General features: G+C 40.9%; 1 protein-coding gene across 5 annotated transcripts in view; it reads right to left on the bottom strand.

Moving 5' to 3' along the window:
- Positions 1-553: 553 nt before the first annotated feature.
- The window catches only part of LOC110061249 (fibroblast growth factor receptor 4-like), a 42,834-nt gene continuing 21,498 nt past the window's right edge, over positions 554-21,889 (bottom strand). For 2 of the 5 annotated variants that reach the window (XM_089291480.1, XM_089291483.1), the window contains 13 exons: positions 13,608-13,640; positions 12,814-13,110; positions 11,774-12,166; positions 10,065-10,411; positions 9,626-9,779; positions 8,783-8,893; positions 7,722-7,909; positions 6,829-6,951; positions 6,409-6,479; positions 5,795-5,835; positions 5,557-5,653; positions 5,197-5,302; positions 554-4,448 (listed from right to left, as the gene is read on the bottom strand). In XM_089291480.1, coding sequence (XP_089147606.1) covers positions 3,804-4,448; positions 5,197-5,302; positions 5,557-5,653; positions 5,795-5,835; positions 6,409-6,479; positions 6,829-6,951; positions 7,722-7,909; positions 8,783-8,893; positions 9,626-9,779; positions 10,065-10,411; positions 11,774-12,166; positions 12,814-13,110; positions 13,608-13,640 — 2,606 coding nt within the window. In that variant the 3' untranslated portion in view covers positions 554-3,803. Of the gene's footprint in view, positions 4,449-5,196; positions 5,303-5,556; positions 5,654-5,794; positions 5,836-6,408; positions 6,480-6,828; positions 6,952-7,721; positions 7,910-8,782; positions 8,894-9,625; positions 9,780-10,064; positions 10,412-11,773; positions 12,167-12,813; positions 13,111-13,607; positions 13,641-14,628; positions 14,905-20,088; positions 20,295-20,581; positions 20,947-21,889 lie in introns of those variants that run through there. The other 3 variants (XM_089291489.1, XM_089291494.1, XM_020768084.2) reach the window with 2 other exon arrangements.

Here is a 21,889-nt window from a genome sequence, read left to right as displayed (position 1 = left end):
TCTTCCACTTCTCAGTCAATGATAATCCATCACGTGGAATATACCCTTCGCGCTTAAGGGTCACGTGACCTGTTTTTAATTGAAAATGTTTACTTTTCGGAGGATGGAATCAACAAGATGCTTAAATTGATAGACTTGCGTTAAGAGAGAAATGGCCAATTCCTTCAGTGAGACGCGCTTGCAGGGAATCATGGTGGATGTATTCATCAAAACAGACATCCCGTGAATTTAACTACCATGATTCCTTGACAGGCGCATGTCATTTAGGAATTGGAAATTCAGAGAAGAGGAGAGATTTGGAAGGAAACTAGTTACTGGATCGAAAGGTATTTCTCTCAAGTAAGTTTCGCAATAACCCTACCCATTCATCCTCTCCCCTCGGGGTTCCCTCGCTACTGTGGTGCGCGAACTCACGCGGTTTTACGCGAAACTCCAGCTTAGTGCAGCTTCCGTCTAGGCCCCGTCGGTCAAGAGATTGGAGTTGCTCTGGGAACAAAATGTATTACACTCATTCACTTGATTGTTTAAGGCAATTTTAACACAACGAAAACAATTATTCCGTGATCTTTTAATCAGACATTTATACTCTTTGAGAGTTTTAAAACGCATGCATTAATTTTACTGTTGAGGCGTGCGGTTTAAGATATTTTGACTATTACCATATTAACATTACTGAAAACATTTCGGGAAATCATTGTCTTTTTCTTCAAATCCTCCCACAAGAACAAAGAATATGAACACTTTTCGTATTATCCAATCAGAAAGTGTCACTAGGCTAACAGTGTTGCTTAGTAACCTATCTACTGGTAAACACGGGCGCATTCTTGAAAACGGGATTTGTACTTAAGACCTTAACTAACAATTATTTTCCGAAGAAATTTTTCGCTAAAACAAGGTTGCATCGACCGCATTCCCCGTTTGAACTAACTAAATACGTTGAGCTAAAGATAAAATCAAGCTTTCCATTACGGGATTTGAATTTTGGTGTGAACAGGACAGGTACGGGTTCTTTAACTCACAATGTACAACTGAGAGGAGGACAATATTTGTCCCAAAGGTTCGAGATGGAAGCCAGGAAATTTTTGTATTATTTTCATTCGTTTCGTGGTAAATTTCCCTCGCTTCCAACCAAAATTCACTTCATGAAATATTTCCTTGTTATACTATTGATCTTGTTTTAGCCCTATACAGACTTCATCGTGAAGCACGACTTCACTTGAATTTGAAAACAAAAGTTACAATTTAATTCCGTTAAGGCCCGTCTACTCTACGCAGAAAAAGTTTGAAACGGCGTTTTCACCCTGAAAACGCATCAAATGTTTTTCGTCCACACTTTGCCATTTTGGATTTGTGTTTGAGGAAGACTCGGGTAGGGAAATCACATGTACATCGTAATGTCATCGTTTTCGAAAAGCTCCGTTTTCAAAATGTTTTCCGTCCACACTAAACGCAAATCCGGCGTTTTCATATTCTTCCGGTTTGTAGAGCGGTTTCGAAAAGCTCCGTTTTCGTGACGGATTAGTGTGGACGGTAGGCCTAACCGGAGAAATAAAGCTGCGTTTTCAAATTTCTCCGGCGTGGGGTGGACGGGGCGTAATTGGGAAGCTGGAATCTCAGTTATCAAATTGTCAGACCACGTTCTCAGTCAGCTATCACCACATTGTGCTAGCTCAGATCTCAGCTATCACTGTAAAATATCATCTATCAAAAAAGTAAAATAATAAGACAGAAAAATATCAGCTATCGGTTGAAAAAAAAATAAAAAAACAACCATTATTTCTCAGCTGACAGTCAAAATTTTGACCAATTCTCAGCAATCAGTTAAATCTCATCAGACTCTCGGTGTAGTCTGATGTTTTTCTACCATTTAAAAATAGTAAGAAATAAATAAAAAATTCCTTTATAAAAGGGGTAAGTTGTTCGTTAGGAAAACAAACAAAAACCTGTAACAGTCTGGCAAACGGCTTGCACACTTACTGTCTACGACAAAAATCTCATGCCTTCTTAGGAAATATTTATCTTCCTCCCCAACTTCCAAGCTGAGAGAGAGAAAGGGCAGCCAACTTTGTTATTAACTACAATATTTAGGGTAGAAGAACCCTTAACTAGGTCCTCCCTCTTAAATTCTAGTTCGCCTCGCTCCTCTACGGTTCGCAGGGCGAATACAGTTGTTTGGCTGAGTAACTTCCTGAGTATCTGCGATACGTAAGGACTGGCATAAACCTTGGAGGAAAAGAGTAGCGGGCAGTAAAGGAACGTTACGACCTTAGTCTTTACATCTTCTTTGAGAAGATCTATGTTTGCTTGCCCGGCACAAAATGAAAATGTGTGCGATTAACCTCGTTCCCAGGCTCTCTCTCCTCTGCCTCCCTTGGTCGTTGGAAGAAAGACCCTGGTTGCTGCTGGTCACGTGACCACCTGTGACACAAACTTTTCCACGGGGGTAGAGTTAACGAATAATTTTTGTAGACCTCAACTGAAGCGAAAGAAAGGCGATCGCTGGTCATCGCTGGTCATCTCTATATTAAACCACACACAGGCAAATACGCCTTCGAAATTCTCCAGTCTTACAGTTTCACACAGGTCAGACGAAATATATTTATATAAATCCAGTATCACTCTGATTTCAATTCCAGCCGGTTGAATTACTAAAAAGTAAAACTGTTTCGCTGTTTCATGCTGCATGAATTAGCCTCATTGCACATTGTTCGCTATATAAAGCGGTGTTTTATTTACCATCTTGCAAAGTATAAATCTTGACTGTGCCAATGAACTGTGTTTAAAAATCTGTCTAAATATAATTTACATAAATCTGATGCTGATGAAACTGTATTACATGTATAGTGCAGGCTTAAGTCAACAAAACTGTAAATCATTTTACATTGCTGTCAATCAAATGCAAGTCAGAATACTTGGCTAATCGGCCGTGGGACAGAAATACTTTTTAACATCCAAAATGCTGCTCACGATGAAAATAAATTACCTCCGAATTCAAAGATTCAAGAGACTAATCCACTGGTTTCACTTCGATTCGGTACCTGACGTTTTAATATGCTAACTGTTGAAAAGTTTGAGCTTCATTCGGCTGCCGAATTTCTTAGTTGTGAACGAAAGTCTTCCATATTTTGGAGACGGCAGAAATAATGTAGCATTCTTCATCGGCAAAATTCCACATTAAATCCCGATAAAGCGGGTAGTTTTTAGCGACTGCTCGAGTTTTTGAAACCCACAAAGTTTTTCCCAGCAACAATCAAAACACTCTGCCACCCCTCCCACCAAACAGATTTTTTTACCATCCAGATTCTGGGTGGTCACGTGACCAGCCGCAACCAGGGTCTTTCTTCCAACGACCAAGGGAAGCAGAGGAGAGAGAACCTGAGAACGAGGTTGGTGTGCGATTTTGCTTACCCATACATATGTAAGTGACGTCACAAGCTAACGGTAAGTGTATGCTTGGTAATTGAATGCATTCCATTCGTGTAATTGACATTTCCTAGTCGAAAATTGTCGGTATCTGAAAGTTCCGTTTGTTTGGAGGCAGGTGCCAATATATAAGAGCAGCTAGACTTGGTAGCATCAAAAGCTCGGTAAGGTCTCGATGCGAGGCAGCATGGCTCTGATCCTTTTTTCTCTTTCCTCGGATATGTTCTGCTGCTCTTTACTACGTCGCCAAGAATCCATTTAAGGCGAGGACTTTCCAGTGACGAGCATTTCCGTTAAAGACAAAGATAAGAAACAGTCACCTCGCACATTCAAACACATCTATCTGTAGTTTCCAAGGTTTCTTTTTAATTGCTTCAACGTTAGACATCGCTCTGTTTGGAGGGTCTTCTTGTGGGATTTGTCTTTTCTGGGCGTGCGTACTCGATCAATACAGCAGGATCAATTTCTCCGGAATCCAGACTTGTTTCCATGGCACCGCTGTCTTGTGGTCTTCCTGAGGCGCGACCACCTTGTGATGGCTCCGGTAAACTTTTCGAATTTTTGATGTCACCAGTTTCAAAAGCATCGTCGCTTCCTTGATCGACTTCCCCATCTAAAAGACCGACATTTTCTTCTTTGTTGTGCTCTTCGTTGTCTTCTAGCCCACGAAATTGTTTACTTAGTTGTGAGGAAAGCGAGACGATACTCCCGTTGAGTTGGTCGAGTTTTCGTTTGGCGAAAAGTGAGGATTTAGAAGCTAACGACGTTTTGCTTCCGCAGGAATCAAGAAGTGGCTCATTGACGGGCTGACGGCGAATGTCAGCGTAGCCATCACCATCTTCAACATGTCCCACATCATGCGCGCCATCTTGGGAGACTTCTCCGTCGTGAAAATTCAAACTGTTGCTACTTTTCGACAAATCACACACGTTTTCTGAACTTCCGAAGACGTTGTCTTCTTCGGAAGATGAAGGCGTTCTTGCAGACAGTGGACTCACAAGTGGTGGCTGAAGGTCAAGATATTCCTACGCAAAGGAAAAGAGTATTTTAAACCATAACGCCACACAATTTTGGGGCAATAGTTTTTAATACTCTTTTATAAATTAGCCGTAGTGCCTTGTAGAAATATAAATTTCTTGTTATAGCAGGTGGGAGAAATTGATTGCGGGTTAGACAATTTTCCTCCAGTGTGCCTTTGTACGTAGCGAGAAGAGTTTTGTCACCGCTTCCAGGTCGGCACACACTACGGACATATTTCGGTGACATGAAGCGGAGACAAGCCCCTTCGTGTGTACACATAGGAAGCATGTTATAGGGACTGTGCAGTCAGTACGCGAGCAGGTACACACAAAGCGGATATTGGTTCATTTCTATGTTGTAGCAGCGACAGTTTGTACTGAAGAGCAATGCACAGGATGCCACATTAACATTGTCCCTGCTTCAAGACGCAAGGAATTCAAACCAGCTGAGTTGCATGCAACAGGTTGCGGGGACAAGAACTCTTCTTGAAAAATCGGGCATGTTACACGAGGAAAACGTCCACTGTAACATGACCCCGCAATATGTCTCCTGATGTGTACTGACCTTTATAAAATGCCACAGAACACTGAACATATTTTGTGATTTAGAGTAACTAGTGTAGGTAAGATGTATAAATGCTGCCTATGTAGAAGTCGAAGAAGTGTGACAGCTTGACAACTCGAGTTAAAATTCCTCGAAAGCTTCAGGCATAAAAAAGTCCCTAATCCTTTTCCTTCTAACAATAACGTTTACCTTGTCTGAGAGCATCGTTATCATACGATCGAATTCTCCCACAAGATCCGGAAAAGTTGGTCTTTTGTCGGCAAACTCACTCCAGCAGTTTAGCATGAGCTGATACCTACGGTAATCAAATTGCAACAAAATGAGAAATCAATTGTTTGAAAAAAGCAAACTTCCATACGCACTGTAACACAATGAGGCGAGAGGTCGCGATGCCGACCCTGCTCTCGAATCACTCCTGCAGAAAGCAACTTCACTCCACATCATCAGTACATTTCGCCAACACGTTCACTGTCATATCCAGCCTATCATTTTGTAAGTTGTTTTCAAAGAAAGTTTAACCAGCTACTGGGGGATAGTAATGTAACTTACAATTCTCTGTCGCAATTGATTGGTCGTTTCATCCTATAACCGGACTTGAGCAGCCCATAGAGATTTTCCACTGGTATGCCGGGATATGGAGAGCCACCTTAAAATCATAAAAGAGGGCAATGAAAGATCACTCCACGAAACGTATTGACGTTTAAACTGACACCAGCACAATGGCAATATTGGTAGAACATGTTGCATGACGTTTTTAACCATAAAAATAAATATACTGGTCACTCACCAAATGTTACAATTTCCCACGTCAACACTCCAAACGACCACCTAAATAAACAAAAGGAAATAGCAAAGTTAAAAATATCCAAAGAAAGAAGGAAGTGTGTTCAAGATACAGGGCGGATTCAAGAGCGTTAATTGGGAGAGACAATCTCTCAGTAAAACCATCTCGTATAAGGGTTCTTCACTTATCATAATGAACATTTCCAAAAAACTAAGGCTCGGGATTAATATGTCTCAAACTCATTAATAATTCATCAAGGTAAACCAAAGAAAATCACAACCGTGAAGGAGGTTTGGATACCCGGTCGTAATTAGCATAAATTTTGACGACTTTATTCTGTTTCGATTGAGAAGACATATCAAACACTCGAGACAGTGTTTCATCGGCTATCCAAACACCTCGAATTTCGTCAAAAATACTCTGCGCTACGCGTCGTATTTTCAACTCTCTTCTCGGTGCTTGGATATCCCAATGAAACACAGTCTCTCGTGTTTGATATATTACATCAAGCACTGAACTGCTCCTGATGTGCATCAGAAATGCATATAAAACAGTTTAATTGGACAACACAACGGGAGATATAGAGGGAATCATACAACACGGCACCCTACACTCACACGTCACTTTGGGTGGTGTAGACTCTGTCAATCAATGCCTCAAGCGCCATCCACTTCACTGGAAGTCTTCCCTGAGCAAAGGAGAGAGGAAAAACAAGAGAGCTATGAAACATGAAATCTCAAAACCAGGAGCTGCTTTCCGGTCATGGTTTAACACCAAATCCAGAGGACTGAATCCCATCCTAGTCAGGGTTATTTTGTTATGTTCTTGCGCAAGACACTCTGCTCTCACAGAGCCCCTTGACCTCTCCACTTGGGTGTATAAATAAAACGGTGGGGGTGGGGGGTGGGTTTAACGGTAATAGACTAGCATCCTATCCTCAAAAGGAAAGTTCGTCTATTTTCACCTCAGATCACTTGGCTGCGACGGGGGAATTATTTTCACATTATTCTGATTAATAAATGTGTTATTTTACTTACGTCTGTTGTTTTTCTGTAATAATCGTCTTCATGCACGTTCCTTGCAAGACCGAAATCAGCAATCTTCATGACCCTATCTTTAGCCACCAGAATATTTCGAGCTGCCAGATCTCGATGAATGCACTGTCGAATAACAGATATAATAGACATCATTTCTCTAGCTAATAATTCTGCAAAGTATACTCTCATAACTCTTCCCACATTCTCCCAGAAGTTCCAAGTTAAGAACTAGCAGAAACAGTCACTTCTCAGGGATTTGGTCTGGTAGAATATGTATAAAGTCTCCTTCACTTCTTCTTTTTTGTGAAGTTATAAAAGTACAATTACTTCCTATATTAAATTACCTAATAATAAACGGACCTTATTTACCAATGCGATCGATCAAGCTTTTACACAAAGGTCTAACGTATCAAATTCAAGGTTAACTCAATCTATGTAATCAAAAGAAACCATAAACCGGCTGGTTTCTTCATAGGGTTCCCAGCTATCTGCCTTTTTTTTTCTTCTCTTTCCAACTCTATTTTTGCTGTTATAAACTTGACAAATTGCGGTCTTCTCAACCGGATCGAGCTCACAGCTTCTTCTCCGACGCAGCTAAGCTACTGATCAGTCCATGATGACGTAGCCTGTGAACACAGACGTATTTCCGGTTGGCGCTTGTAGCCGGAAATACGTCTTCGTTCGCACACGTGACAATTTGCAAAGTAGCTTTGAACACTTTTGCTACCGTTAGACTGGGCGATAAAAATCGGAAATTTACTAGTGCTTCAACGAAGGTTTGCCAGAGACGGCTCTTGTTACCGAGTGCAGGCAGGGGAGTATAAATAAGAGACACTGTAACTCGCATATACATTGAAAGGATTTGCACAGTGTTGAATAAGTGAAGTATTTACCTTCCTTGATGAGAGGAATTCCATTCCCTTTGCTACTTGATAACAGAAAGATAGCAGATCTTGAACAGTGAGTTGCTTCGGAGACTGGGCATCAACGCCATCATGATATTCTAACCCAGGTCTTCTTTCTTGTAGGAACTGACGCAGGTTGCCAAGGGCCGCGTATTCTACCACAACAAACAAGGGGCCTGAAAACAAGAGGGAAGAATGACACAAAGCCTGCAAAAAAGGGCAGGTTTTCCTTTCCAAATTCACCAGCAAGAGAAAACTAAAATGAAAAGCTGTATGCCCGAGAGTAATAATTTTCGCGATTATCATTATTACTGAAGTGCGGGTTTCAAAGTTTTACTAAATACCATAACTGAGGCGGATAGAGGATTTTAAAGAAGAGGGTTCGAGGTACGGACTGCCGAAGGAGGTCCTCTGTAGGGGCTCTTGGAGCATCCTCACGCAGAAAATTTTTAAATTTGATGTCCTCGGATAAAAGGGATTTCCGGCATTTTGAGGCCAAGTCAGCTAGTTATAACGTCTCAATTTTCTTTTTTAAGTAAGGGGGTTCGACCGGGTTCGACCGAATCCCCCGAACCCACCCCCCCCCTAGATCCGCCCCAGCCATAGCTAACGTGAGGTGAAAACTATAACATAATTCGCCCACCAACAATAGCTTTCATCAGTACCTCCTATTCCGACAAGTCAAACTTGTCTATTGCCTACGGAAACCTGCTTCGAACTACAATTCCTAACCCCTCCACGCTGCTTCTTTTTAAAGGTAAAGTCGGTACTGTTTTGTATCGTGTATTTTGTACTATGTATTTTGTTTGTTTTTGTTTGCCAAGCCGCATCTATCTTGTTTCATTCGGAGTCTGTAATGCAAGGTCTGGGACTGAGCAATGTTCAGAACTTCCGGTCACATGTTCCTGTCCATTTGCCAAAGGTGTTTCGGTTCCAGACATTCAAAATGGTGCGGGCTTAATTAACGAATAAAAGACGACCAAAGAAATCTATATAGCCCGTAAATGGTTCAAAGGAACCTTGTATCGCAGGAGATGGAGGAACATTACCTTCCTGAGTGCAGACTCCCAATAAATTAATGATGTTCTTGTGTTTTCCTATTGTTTTCATCACCTTCATCTCTGACACCAAATCCATTAATTCTTGATCTGTTGCATCCTCTGCAAATTGCAACGATAAGTTACAATGAAATTGATAGCATGATCGTGTGCTTAACCTCAAATGAGTACTTTCATTTCAAGACAGTAACACTAACTAGCGAAGTAACCGCCATCTTGGATTTGGATCTCGAAGAAGCCCTATTACTTGAAATTGCCTTGCTTCAGAAGGAAATAGTGGCGAAGGCCATCTTTGTGAATCACGAACGTGAAGGCACCTTTACATTCTACGGGTAACACTGATGAAGTTTAAAAAGGAACCTTTGAATTGAACAAGACTCTTAAAGTAAACAGGAGTATGGTATTTCTTCGGTCGTGTTTCAAAGCCTTGCCGGATCGTGCTCTCACCCAGTCTTTGATAAGAACTAAATCCAGACCCGTATAACGCAGAAATTCCGTTACTGTAATTAATGCCTTTAAATACAACAAGCTACTCTTAGCTAAGTGGTCGTACCATGTTGAAAGGAAAATGTATACATGCAGAGGAGAAAGGAAAGAAGGGAAATGAGCGTAAACTCGGAAAATAAAGATATGACAACGATAAGCAGCCATGTAACAAAACTAAAATGGATCTGTTTTGAAACCACGTGCAGTCTTGGAAACTAAGATGGTTCTCTCCTCGGCGAGCGCTTATTCTGAGCAAGATCCCGGGAAAGAGTTAGTCCCTCAGTTAGTCGGTTGAGAATTAGCGGAAGGGAATGCCAGATTACTAGGTCTACTGGTCACTTTATTCACCTTTTAGCATCTTGACAGCTACCGTGAAACCCAGACCAAGAGCTTCTGCTTTAAGAACTCGGCCAAACGCTCCCTCGCCCAGTATCTCAGAGAAAACCAACTGGCTTCTATCCAGCTCCCAAGCCTCGTCATATGGCACCTCGATTTCCGACACCTAAAGAGAGTCACATGAGTGTGAGACAGGCAAGATAACAATCATAAACATGTTTGACTTGTTGGTGTTTGCTTAAATATCTGATCGGTTCCTTCTTTCACGTGCACTTGCAGCATTTTCTACGGTCCGTCACATGATTAACATTCAAGTTCTAATTTTACACCATTCAATGGAATTATTCTAATTTAAACACCCATTCCAAACTCGTCCTTTAACTCATCCTTTAACCCAAAACAACACAGCGTTACCTATGAGCTATTTAAATTGTTCATCACCAGTCCTTACCTGTGTTAGCCTCGACTCCAGGCGACCACGAATACTCCTCTGTCGCATGAACAAAGCTGCCGCTGATCCAGTCGAGGACACAGATGCCGTCCTTCGGGAGAAACTTTGTGGTTCAATGACAACACTTTCCCTAGCAACGTCGTATTTAGCGTCCGGTAGCTTCATACTCTTCCTACGGTTCTTCACGTGTATACAGACGCAAAGGACAGCGACGATCAGCACTATCATGATGACGGCGCCCGCGACAAACAGGCCGATCTCCAGCGGTGTTAATAAAGGTGGATCTGACTGCGCATGTTCTGAGGCAGGGGTACGCGTATCTACCAGAGTGGTGATCACTGGCGCACCTGAGAAAAATATGAAAACAAACTTGTTAAATAGAGGCAGACACTTTATCTATTCAAAACTGCGAATTAATAAATGGATCGATCGATCGATCGGTCGGTCGGTCGGTCGGTCGGTCGGTCGGTCGGTCATTCAATCAGTCATAGGTCATTCATAACAATCAATAAATCATTAGTCAGTCTAATCAATCAATCAATTAATCATCAATCATTCAATTAACCAATCATCAGCCAGTTAGCAAAATCAATCAATTAATCAATCAATCAATCAATCAATCAATCAATCAATCAATGGATCGATCATCAATCAATCTGCTAAATCCTGCAGATCCCCTTACACTGCTCTCGCGTCCCTAATCATCGCAATTCTGACAATCTTCAATATATAAATTGTATAGGAAACTATTCAACAAAAACGTCACGAAAAACTGGCCGCTAAATACATTCAGTTAAACATGCAGCTAAATACGGGAACTGCAACCCTATCAAAGACCTACAAGTAACCATTCCCAAGTAAGCTCTAATTTTAGCTAACGCTGACTCAAAGCCACTGGAGGCTAACCAGAGCGCTTCACCGGCAAACAATGTTGCCATATAGGTTACCTGTGGTGTTGGTTAGGCTAACCAAAGTGGTGTTTAGGCTAACCGGAGTGCATTTTAGCTCGGTGCAATTCCTGTCTTTTATAGACAGTTCAAGAAATAAATGAGTATCATTGTTAGTCAGACATAAGTGGTATTCGAATCTTTAAGTCATCTTGCCCATAAGAAAATGAGATACCACCACCCTGCTTTTCAAAGAGACGTTTACATGTAACCGTTACTCCCCTTTCCCTTAGGGTATGAGTTTACTTGGTGTGCCCCCCCCCCTTTCTGGTTTTACAGCCCCCCTCCTGGTAATTGTTGCACAGTCCTTTATCCGCAAGAATACTTACGTAAAGTCAACGACTGAGCTTTCTTAAGCTGCTCGTAAGGCGGGGTTTTCCTAAACCCTAGCTTATTGACTTAGTACTAAGTCCAGAAGAAAAACATTTGGTTGGATGGACATTTGGTTGCAAAGTCGGTGGGAAATGTCATCGACTCAAATATTTCTTAGTTTAGTCCGACCTTACTCAACAAATAAGAATTCTATTTGAACAGTTTGGAAAATCTCTTGGTGAATGTTGTAAATTGCGCACGCTTAATGAGTTATTGACGTACTGAGATCGGCCAGCGTTTTCGTGGCCGGCTCATCTCAACTTGTCCGGCATTTCACAGGTCAGCCGCTGGCATTGATTTCTATTGGACTGCGTCGAGGAGATCTTACGGTAGAGCACTATGGCTAAAGTATTGCTTATTCTCGTCGGTCAAACACTTTCCTTTACATACCTGTTGCTGACGGGGTAATGGGTCTGATTGTGACATTGAGGTGGGTGAACCGTGTATCATTACCAACAACGTTTTCAGCTTGACATGCATACTGTCCGGAATCAGCCGCAGACACGTTTTTCAACTTCAGTTTTAGCTCCCATTTTGGCCAACGTTGGCCATTTTGGCCATTTTGGTCGCCGTTTTGACGCTGCGTTAGTTCGTACAGGCTCTGGTTTATGAGAGTGCCTAACTTCTTGTCATCCGGGACGTCAGAATCACGGTAATACCAACGATATCTAGTATCGGGATCCTTTGTGAGTACAATACAGTGCAGTTCAAGGTTGCTACCAGCATAGACAGGTTCTTCCTGTTCCCATATGATAAATATGTGAGGAACGCTGCGGATTTTCTCTTTAGGAGAAAAAAAGGCAGTGTAAAGGCATAGCTTCTTCGCCAAAGACTTCGACTGTAATGACATTCACGTACATTGATTGATAACTACCTTGTAGCACTGTCTAAAGATGCTGGGTCACGCACGTGTCACGTAAACGTCACACAATGTTTTGGAGATTCTTACTTATTTACAAATTTAAAGATTACAATACAACAATCCTTTTACAGATGAATCGCAAATACAAACAATGAAAATCTGGGAATATTGTCAGTTTATAACTCGCTTTCATCACGATTCTACTGATTACTAAAACCTGATCTCTGTAGTGGGCAACAAAGGCTAACGCGGAAAAACGTGCTAACGACTCATTCAATCAGGATTGATGTTGGTTTTCTCCTAATCAACAGCCTGACCAAAACAAACAAAAAACAAACAGCATGCTTCCCCTCAATGATTGGCTACAAAGAGTGTCATGCGAGGCTTTTGAGCCAATCACAGAACGACGCGAAACACTTACCTTCAGGCGTTTCAATTTTCTTCGCGGCAGCGGAAGATTAGAATAAAAGAACGCCTGGTCGCAGGTTACATGATTTCTTCTATACAGTGAATTTTTTAAACTGCGCTTCTATAAAGTGAAAAGAGAACAACGTTCCGTGCTACTTACCAATTACGTCAAAGTTGTACGAATATGTTAATCGGCCATACATGTTCGATACGATGCATGTGTAATTCCCCTCATCAGCGATATCCACTCCAAAGAAGTTAATAACGTAGTCGTATTGCTTTGTTGCTATAAACTCGCCGGCTCTGTGTCTTCCTTGAAACACCTTGTCATCCTTGTACCACGTGACTACCGGAGCTGGGACACCTTTGGCCTCGCACGTCAGTGTAAACTTGTCGCCTTCCTTATAAGCCGATTTTATCGCCTCCATTTTCGTTGGATAAAGGAATTGTGGCTTTTCTGTAAAGTTGACAAGTAAACAGCGTTTTTAACTTCACAGAAGCATAGAACAGAGTAGATTTCTTATTTAGAGCGGTTTTCATTTTATGTTGAAAGTCATCACAGATGCTGGTAATACGGGACATTCAGGACATGTGCAACAAAATGTATGCTTAAATCACATTTGGGAATAACGCATTTCTCCCACTCTTTGAGAACACCACATGTAGATTCCAAAAAGAAGCGATATTATTAGAATTCCTTCTGTTTAATCAAGTACAACTAGTTATAGACTTTCAGAAAGTCCTTCGTCTTGTTTATTCATGACCTAAATAGCAAATTCAGTTTATTCTTTGTCTTCAATTTGATGATCGGAGAAAATGCTTTTGAACAAAGGAAAAAGAAACCCGGATAAACATGTCACCCTGGGTTAGCGCTAATCGGCTTCCGAACAACTGGACCGTGATGGAAAATAAAAGATTTGTAATTAAATCTGAGGATGTAATAATAAGCTGTACCTCCTGTAATGTTCGTAGGTGAAACTGTTGGGTCTAAATAAAGAGCAAATCAACAAAATGAGCGTGTTAGATATACTAATCATCAAATACTATCGCGGAAGAGTTCTCGTCATTTGGTCATTAGCCTCATAAAGAAACCTAGAACACATACATGTTTTTCTTTACCCAAGCAAGTGCCTCGGTTCCCCCCTGTTAGCAGCTACGGTCCTGTTCAGAGAGTAAGTTTACGCAAAAACTATTTTCTCAAACTTCTTGGGAAAGGAAAAAAATTACAGGGCGGGATGATAGATTGGATAACTGATAGATTGATAATTTTTACTTGCTCTGTAAGATTGTAAATATGCTAGTCATAATAAAAGTTGTTGTTGTTGTTGCTGTTGGAAGGAACGGGAGGGGGGTAAAGCAATGAACAATTGCTGGTTTTCAGTGTCACGTAATTCAAAGTAGATCAAAATAAAAATCAAAGCCGGTCAATAGATAAAGTCCAGAATCTGGGAAATGAAAGAAGGTAAATATGCAAAGACTCTCGCCAAAATTCTGGTCACAGCAATTTTTCTTATGCGAGATATGCGGAGAAATTTTTTACCCAAATTTATAGAGATTTGTATGGAGACTTTGTATGCTTAAAAATAGAAACAATGTAACGCCAGTTCATACTAGTTATGCAACACTTTTGAGTAGTATAGCATGAAATATCCCATGGGTCACTTGTATTTTCTCACACGAGCCTTTATGTGAGTGTGTATACCAAGAAAATATTGGGAACAAGTTGGATGTTCCATGGTGGGCCACGAGAAATCACTGCATAACTGTTTTATACGGTTTACCATGCCATGGAAAAATACAGTGACCAGCACAACACATGCGATATACGCGCGACGCACGATGGAAAGGTTGGGCGTAATACCGTCGAGTATACAACTGCTTTCCTGCACTCTGATTGGTTGTATTTTTTTATGGCATGGTATAAATACCTTTATTAAATAAGTTTGCGGCCACTTAGATAAAAAAAAAGTTATACCTTCAACTATCAATCTTATGGTGCAGTTTGCACTTCCATAACTGTTCGCTGCCACGCAAACAAACACTCCACTGTCGGATTTTTGAACGCGGCCGGTTATTCGTAGAAATCTCTTACTCCTTACTGTGTAACGTCCGGACGATTGAAGAATGGCTTTACCGTTTTTATACCACGTGTAGTTCTGAGCATCTCTCACGTTACAGACCAGTTTGACTTCTTCTTCACCAACGGGTTTGACGACCCTTGGAGGAGAAGAATTTTTCACTTGAGGAGGAACTGGAAATCAAGGCAAGAAGATTTAAAATAAGTCTTGCTACACGTCATACTGGCTGGGGACATCGTGTTGTGTTATGGGGCAAGACACTTCACTTTCACAGTGCCTCTCTCCACCCCGGTGTATAAATGGGTACGGGCGAATTTAATGCTGGAGGTAACCCTGCGATAGACTAACATCTCATCCATGGGGGAGTAGAAATACTTCAAGTCGTTTCATGCTACAGGATTAACCGGGATAAGATCCGGCCTGATAAGCCACTTGGCTTATACACAGACTTTAACTTTATACATGATATTGAAAACAAGTCGACGGCAGACGACTTAACAACTTAGTGTATCTGGATGACGCATCAAACAGACATATCATTATTCGTCTGATACGAGACGTACAAAACAGACCAATTGATTGTCCGGGTTACCTAATACAGTTGAGAACAGGTCAAAATTGAACTGTCAGCAGAGAAATGACGCCGTTTTCTTAAAAATGGAAGCTGATATTGACATTTACTAATAGATGAACGGGTTTCTTCATCCTTTGGTAGGCATGTGACATTTTGGGAAAATTTCATCCAAACGGAATATTTCGGTAAACTAGTAGTAATCGTAGATTAAAGGGTGCGTTCGAGTATTGGTAGGTTTGGTATCTTAAAAAAGCAAAAATTCTCGGAACAGCATTTTGTGCCTGAGCTGTTAAGTAGACGTGAAATTGGCCTCCCTCCAGCAGGGGCGAAAACAAATGAATTGATCGTATGCACTTGCATACGAGTGGGTTCGTTTTCGTTTATACATGTATTACGTAATATTAGTCACGACCGGTCAGTATAATACACGGACTGTAGTCTGTAGGCCGCATTTAGTCCGCAGTCCGCGTTTTATACCTGAGTCCGTGTTTTATACCCAGTCCGTAATGCTTAGTCCGCATTTCATACCTCAGTCCGTGTTTTAGACACAGTCCGAAGTCCGACGTCCGAAGTCCGAAGTCCGAAGTCCGCAGACCGCAGACCGCAGACCGCAGACCGCAGACCGCAGACCGCAGACCGCAGACCGCAGACCGCAGTCCGCAGTCCATGTTTTATACTGACCGGAACTCATGCGATTCCGGACCGTGTAAATCGACACAAACGTTGCCTGTTCCGTCGGTATGCGAGACGACGTGCTTTATTACCAACACTAGGACAATTATTCTGTTTACGAACACGACTTTGAATCGCCTTGGCTTTGGGGGAACAGCTATTGAGCATTTTCATTTCCGAAACAATGAGACGGAGCCGGACTGACATGTTGGTGAACCAAAACAATCCTGTGGGAGTTGAACTCTTTTCCTATGTAAACACTTTCGCTGGGTTTATGTTGCACATTTTGCGCACAGAAATCTAGGCCAGCCAAGTAAAACTACACATATCCTCCGTTGATATATTCAGCAGAAAGCAGCGTTGGTTTTGGTCGAAGAGAAGAGGGTACACAACAACCAGTCAAACTACAGCTTTGTGTTCATACGAAAAGTCGTACACATTTCGTGAAGACAGCTGCAAGTCTGTAAGGTTAATAAGAGCCGTTAACACTAACTTCAAACTAACAACTTATCCGCTAGAGTCCGCAATATTGCACAACACCCGAAAGAAAGTACATGGACGAACATGGAGATGACGTCATTTGCCCCTAAAGAATTTTTTCGGGGGGCCAAGTTAGGAAGCTTGGTACCGGTTGCGTTAACTTCACCTGCAGTTTACTCTCTAAGGCCCGGTTTAAACGTCGCATTTTACATGCGCCGAATCAAATACTAATTTTAGTCGACTTCAATGAATAAGTTCGGCTGATTTGATTTAAACGTCGCATTTTTTGCCGAATAAAATTGCTGAGCGCGAGCGACGTGTTCATTCCCAGCTGACTCCGCTCCAAGTTTCCCACCAATGCGGCTGACAATGATAAGGAGCACATTTTGCGTTAAGATCATTCATACCTTTCAAACACCATTCGAGCAAACAGAATGGGGCGATTTATAATGCAGATGGCAGTGCATTGCCTCTTAAACTCTGATTTTCGTTTCACTCTCCTGTTCAAATTCAAGTTCATAGACTTCGTTCTCCATCTTCTACATAACTTTGTTGAAGAGAAGTAAGAACCACCGCACACACTATTATACTCAACAGTCGCCATATTGCTTTCCTACTCCGCATGTCATGTAACACAGAGCGGTTTTTGATTGAAGGACGAAACTTAAGCTTAATTGGTTTTGCATAACTACATTACATAATCGGAGCGAATCAATACACATACTGGCATCTTCAACAGCCTTCCTTCTACATGATACATCACATCTCTTGCTGCAACTGCCGCCAAAAATTCCCTTCAGCTTGTTGTGCGCATGTCATGCAGCATAAAACTGTGTTATGGGTAAAATATAATTTAACATAATTTATGAATTAGATTCGGCACATGTAAAATGCGGCGTTTAAATCAACTGTCGAACTGGATCAGTCGAATATTCGACTGAACTCGCATTTAATTGAAATATGTCGCATTTAATTGATTTAAACGTCGCATTTTACATGCACTTGATTCAGCAATTAGATTCGGTGCATGTAAAAAGCGACGTTTAAAAAGAACAAAATGAAAGAAATTTGTAAGTGAGAAGTTTCAAATATTTCGTCTTTTCTGCTCTCGTGCGATCGACGTTTTCCTCAAATGAGGACAGACAAGCCTAAAGTATAATCTTTTTCAAGGCCTATTCTACCTCAAAGAACGATATCAGCAGCAAAAGTTTACTTAATGTACTTAGTTCTGTTGAATTGAGTACATTTACGTGATCTAAATTTCACTAATGTAGCTTTTTGTGTTGCTGATAGTTGTAAACTAAGATCGTCTCAAAATAACGAAAGCCGCAGCTCCTAAAAACGCACGGTCTTCAAAGCGCATTATCTCGAAAACGAGCACGGTGAACCACTTTTTTAAGCCTTTTTTGAAAAAGCAGGATCTTTAGATCTCTACGTAGAAACATTTTGGGTGCGATTTTAACTTCCTAAAATGGTAGAAGCATAGAGCCTTAAGATTTTCTGTTGTGTAGTGGACCATTCAGAAAGGCTAGAAAGCTATTATCCCATTTCGTTCTCGCCCTGTCATTGTCCTTTTTTTGTAAGGTAGAGAAGAATTAAGAACACAATGGCAATTCTTCTTCTGTTTGTGTGTCTCTTTGTCTTTTTCTTCTTCCAACTACCTTTGCCAAGTAACTAGTCCCTATTATAAATCCGAGCGTCCCTTCTGGGTCACGTTGGTGCATTCATTTGACTTTTATACTATTTTCACATTGTAGAATATTTGGGCCATGAAAGATTTGACATTTCAGTACGCAGGGTACTTCACATAGTTGAAACTCTACATTCAGGCAATGCAAACATTTCATCTAAAAGCCCATAGGCGCCTTAATAAAGACGTATAGAATGTTTACAATTTGAATGTCAACAGACGCACCGACTGACAATCAAACGAAATTAAACAAAAAAATATTCTCCCTCATTTAATGCAAACCGACAGGTGCAGAAATAATGTAAACCTGATCGAGCACTTTCGAACTTCAATTTAATCAACGACTCTCCAATCCGCTTACAGACAGAAGAATTAAAAAAGCATAATTAAAAAAAAAAAAAAAAAAAAAATAGAAATGGACGGTATACCTTTCGAAAGAAACCCCACTTAATGGATACAAATGAAAACCAGATCTGCGGAGGAGCTCGTTTTTTCGCAATTACTCGGTTTTGGGTAACGTTTCTAGAGCTAAGGTATTGAAAGTTGTCCGGGAGATTTTTTGTGGCGGTTTTGTGTTGCTATTGCGTTGTTCCAGGGTGCTTAATTTCAATCAAAAACAGGTTCACTGTGTTTCAAAACGTTTTGATACTTTATGCTGACGAAAATACAAGTCGATTGGGGTCGCGCAGTTTTGCAAAAAAGTTAATACTGAATCGTTTCAAAGAAAACTGTCAACACTAAGGGCTGATATGCGATGGTTATTTCTCCGACTGATGAAATTTTGAATACGTTAAGTTTTCTTCCACGTCTTTATGATCTACATTGAAGACACGGAAACAGAAATTAAGAAGGAAAAAAAACCTTCGGTTCTAGTGACAAGCGCGAAGCTGAATTTGTCAACATTTCTGTAACAAGAGCAACTGAATTAAAAGCTAGTCAAGGAAATTACCACATCAATTTTCGTTTTTACCTCGTCTGAATTTCGAAAACATTCGCTATTCACCGTTTCACCGGAGGTCATGTATTGAATACACATGATATAATTGTTCAAATCAGCTGCAGATTCTTAGGTTATTCAAAATACACCTTCCTATTAGCCTTGGGGTGCTTTTCAGTAAAGGAAATATCAAAAACAGTAATTCTCGAGGAGGAATTTTTCATGTTCCAAAACCAATATCAAACAAAGCTATTTAAATTCCTTGTGCTACTTTACAAATGTACCACGCTTGTTGATCGAACTCCGCACGTAAAAAAAAATTGAAATTAAAAACAGCACCATTCTGGATAATTACAGTATAAACTCACTTTCAATTACGCTCAGAATGTTCTTTAGGGCTTTTTAATTTCATAGTTCGGGTTTAAAAATATATCAATAAGGGTTGTAAATAAATAAATTAAACAATAGTATTCAGTTACCCCGGCGAACCAAACAGTGCATGATTTCAAATGGCTTCACTCAGCGCACCCCGCACTTTCCAATACAAGAACATGACATTCCTCGCTGGGAATACTTGTGTTAGCTTTCTAAATAAATACTCAAACTGTCAACAAAAATGAAGGACTGGCCAGCTTCACATATAATAAGGGATATAGAATGGTTAAAATTGAGACAAATGGTGTAGTCGAAAAACTTTGAATCAGTTGCATGTAAAAATTCTAACTCGACGGCGAGATTTTCGATTCATATTTTCCTAAACGGCCAATTTTTTTACAAATTCCAAAATTCTGGCCAGTTTTGGCAAGAGTTTGATTACAAGTTGTATGTGCGATCCCTTACTCCTATAAGTTTGTTTATTCGTCATCAGCGGACCATTCTAACGAGCATCTCTATGCGAGCAGCTGTAAAGCTATACACAATCTGAATGTATACAAATTTACGTGATCTCGCCACGAAACCAACAACCTTCGACAAAATTGTACGGTTCCTGTTTGCGGACCTACCTCCAGATTGTTGAGCTGAAATTCCAACAATTCCGAGAAGAATGAAAACGCTGAATATACCATCACGACCAAAGAAAGCTAAGGCCATTTTCTAACGTTATAATGTCCTCTGAAACTCCAGCCAACATTGGCTCACGTACTCGGAGAGCGTCTTCTGTCGGGAGTCCTGACGGGGCGCCTTCTTCACGGTCAGAATTTCGTCGTTCCTGCGGCGGGAAAAAGCGATAATCAGGATGTTTAGGAAAGGCAGAGAACTAGGCATACCTTCTATCGATTGTTTACGGCTGTTTCTTCTAGTGCCAGCAAATAGGCCCGTCTAGAGAAGAGACGATGCGACATTCAACTAGACACTGGCTAACTGCCCTCTGACACATCCGGTGTTCGATGGTTGGCTCAATATAAAGGAGACGACGTTTGACTTTGTAATGAGCGCAAGCGATTGGCAAAGAAGCAAACAACAGCGGTATACCATGGCTGGATTTGTGAACCTTACCTTGTGTAAAACTGGAATTATACCAGTAGTCTTTTGACGTAAATGAACGTCTTCTAACGAGAAGGATCGGTCATTTCATTTCAGCATGCTCCCTAATGTTGGCGTGCACGCGACATTGTTCTGTTCGATTCGCTTTCCCATTCATGTGTTCGTTTAGTTACGGATTCCGAGGCCACAGATGTTTCAACTGGACTTTTTCCTAAGTGTCCAGAATGTAGGGTTCCTGGTACCACTCGAAAACTTCGATGAAACGAGTTTGTACCGAAGCTCTCGTCAAAACAGAACGTGGAATATTTAACACATGTCACGCTTCGATGAACAACCGATGACACTAGAATTACTTTTGACAGCAATTCATTAGTTGTCAACACGAGACAAGCCATTCTGATATACTGACGCCAAAACTTCCGTTCCCAAACAAACTGAAAAATATACGAATTCATGCTGTCAGTAAATTGCTAAACTTCAATTTTTTGTCTCGTTTACCAGTAACTAAAGCGAACCATTAAATTACTCTTAATGGTCCGACATGAATTAACGTCATCACAATACTGCCGCTACTTGACGGGACAAAAGAAACATCGCACTGAATGAATAAGCAGCTTTATTTAGTTTTCATTCTATTTCAAAACACTGCCAATCGAGTAAACACGTAGGAAAGATTTCTTGTTACATTTTACAATTTCAATTTCATTTTTTTAACACACGTTTTCCTTATAATTAGTGTTTTTTTTTTTTTTTTTGGACTTGTACTTTTTCGTCCGGATGACCAGACACCGGGTTGATATTTTGGAAATTTACATTCGTATTCGACCGCAAAATGTACAAATACCGAGAATGAATAATGATAAGACGAGGCCATCGTCCACTTCATAGAGTTCCTAAACCAACAGACTTTTACCCCAACAACACTCAGCAGTTGTGTTATTCCTCTACAGGAATGAGGAAAAATACATGCAGGCAGTCAAACAAACAAACAAACAAACAAACAAACAAACAAACAAAAAAACTGTGAACAGAACACTTAATTAAATGTTGCGGTTTACTGGTTTTCTGGTAGGCATACCGCACTGGTGACCTATCATAATGCTCCTACAAGCAATTAGTGTCCCAAACCAGGAACCAGGAAACAGGAACCACTCTCGAGTCCTTACAGCTTTTTGACGTTGCCTGCATTGGCAGTGTTTCTAAAGCCGAAGGGTCTGTTGGTTTGAAATAAATTGTCTGCGAGATATCTGCCAGTCATGGTAGTGTATAGATAGTCATTGGCCATCGTGATTGGTCCATTCCTGGTCTTGAAGGTGTGGT

The sequence above is a fragment of the Orbicella faveolata genome, unplaced genomic scaffold, assembly GCF_042242905.1.
Source record: "Orbicella faveolata isolate gen_17 unplaced genomic scaffold, um_ofav_v1 contig_1, whole genome shotgun sequence".
NCBI classification, from domain to species: domain Eukaryota; kingdom Metazoa; phylum Cnidaria; class Anthozoa; order Scleractinia; family Merulinidae; genus Orbicella; species Orbicella faveolata.
Note: the sequence above shows the minus strand (reverse complement) of the source record. Positions and strands in the feature narration are given on the sequence as shown.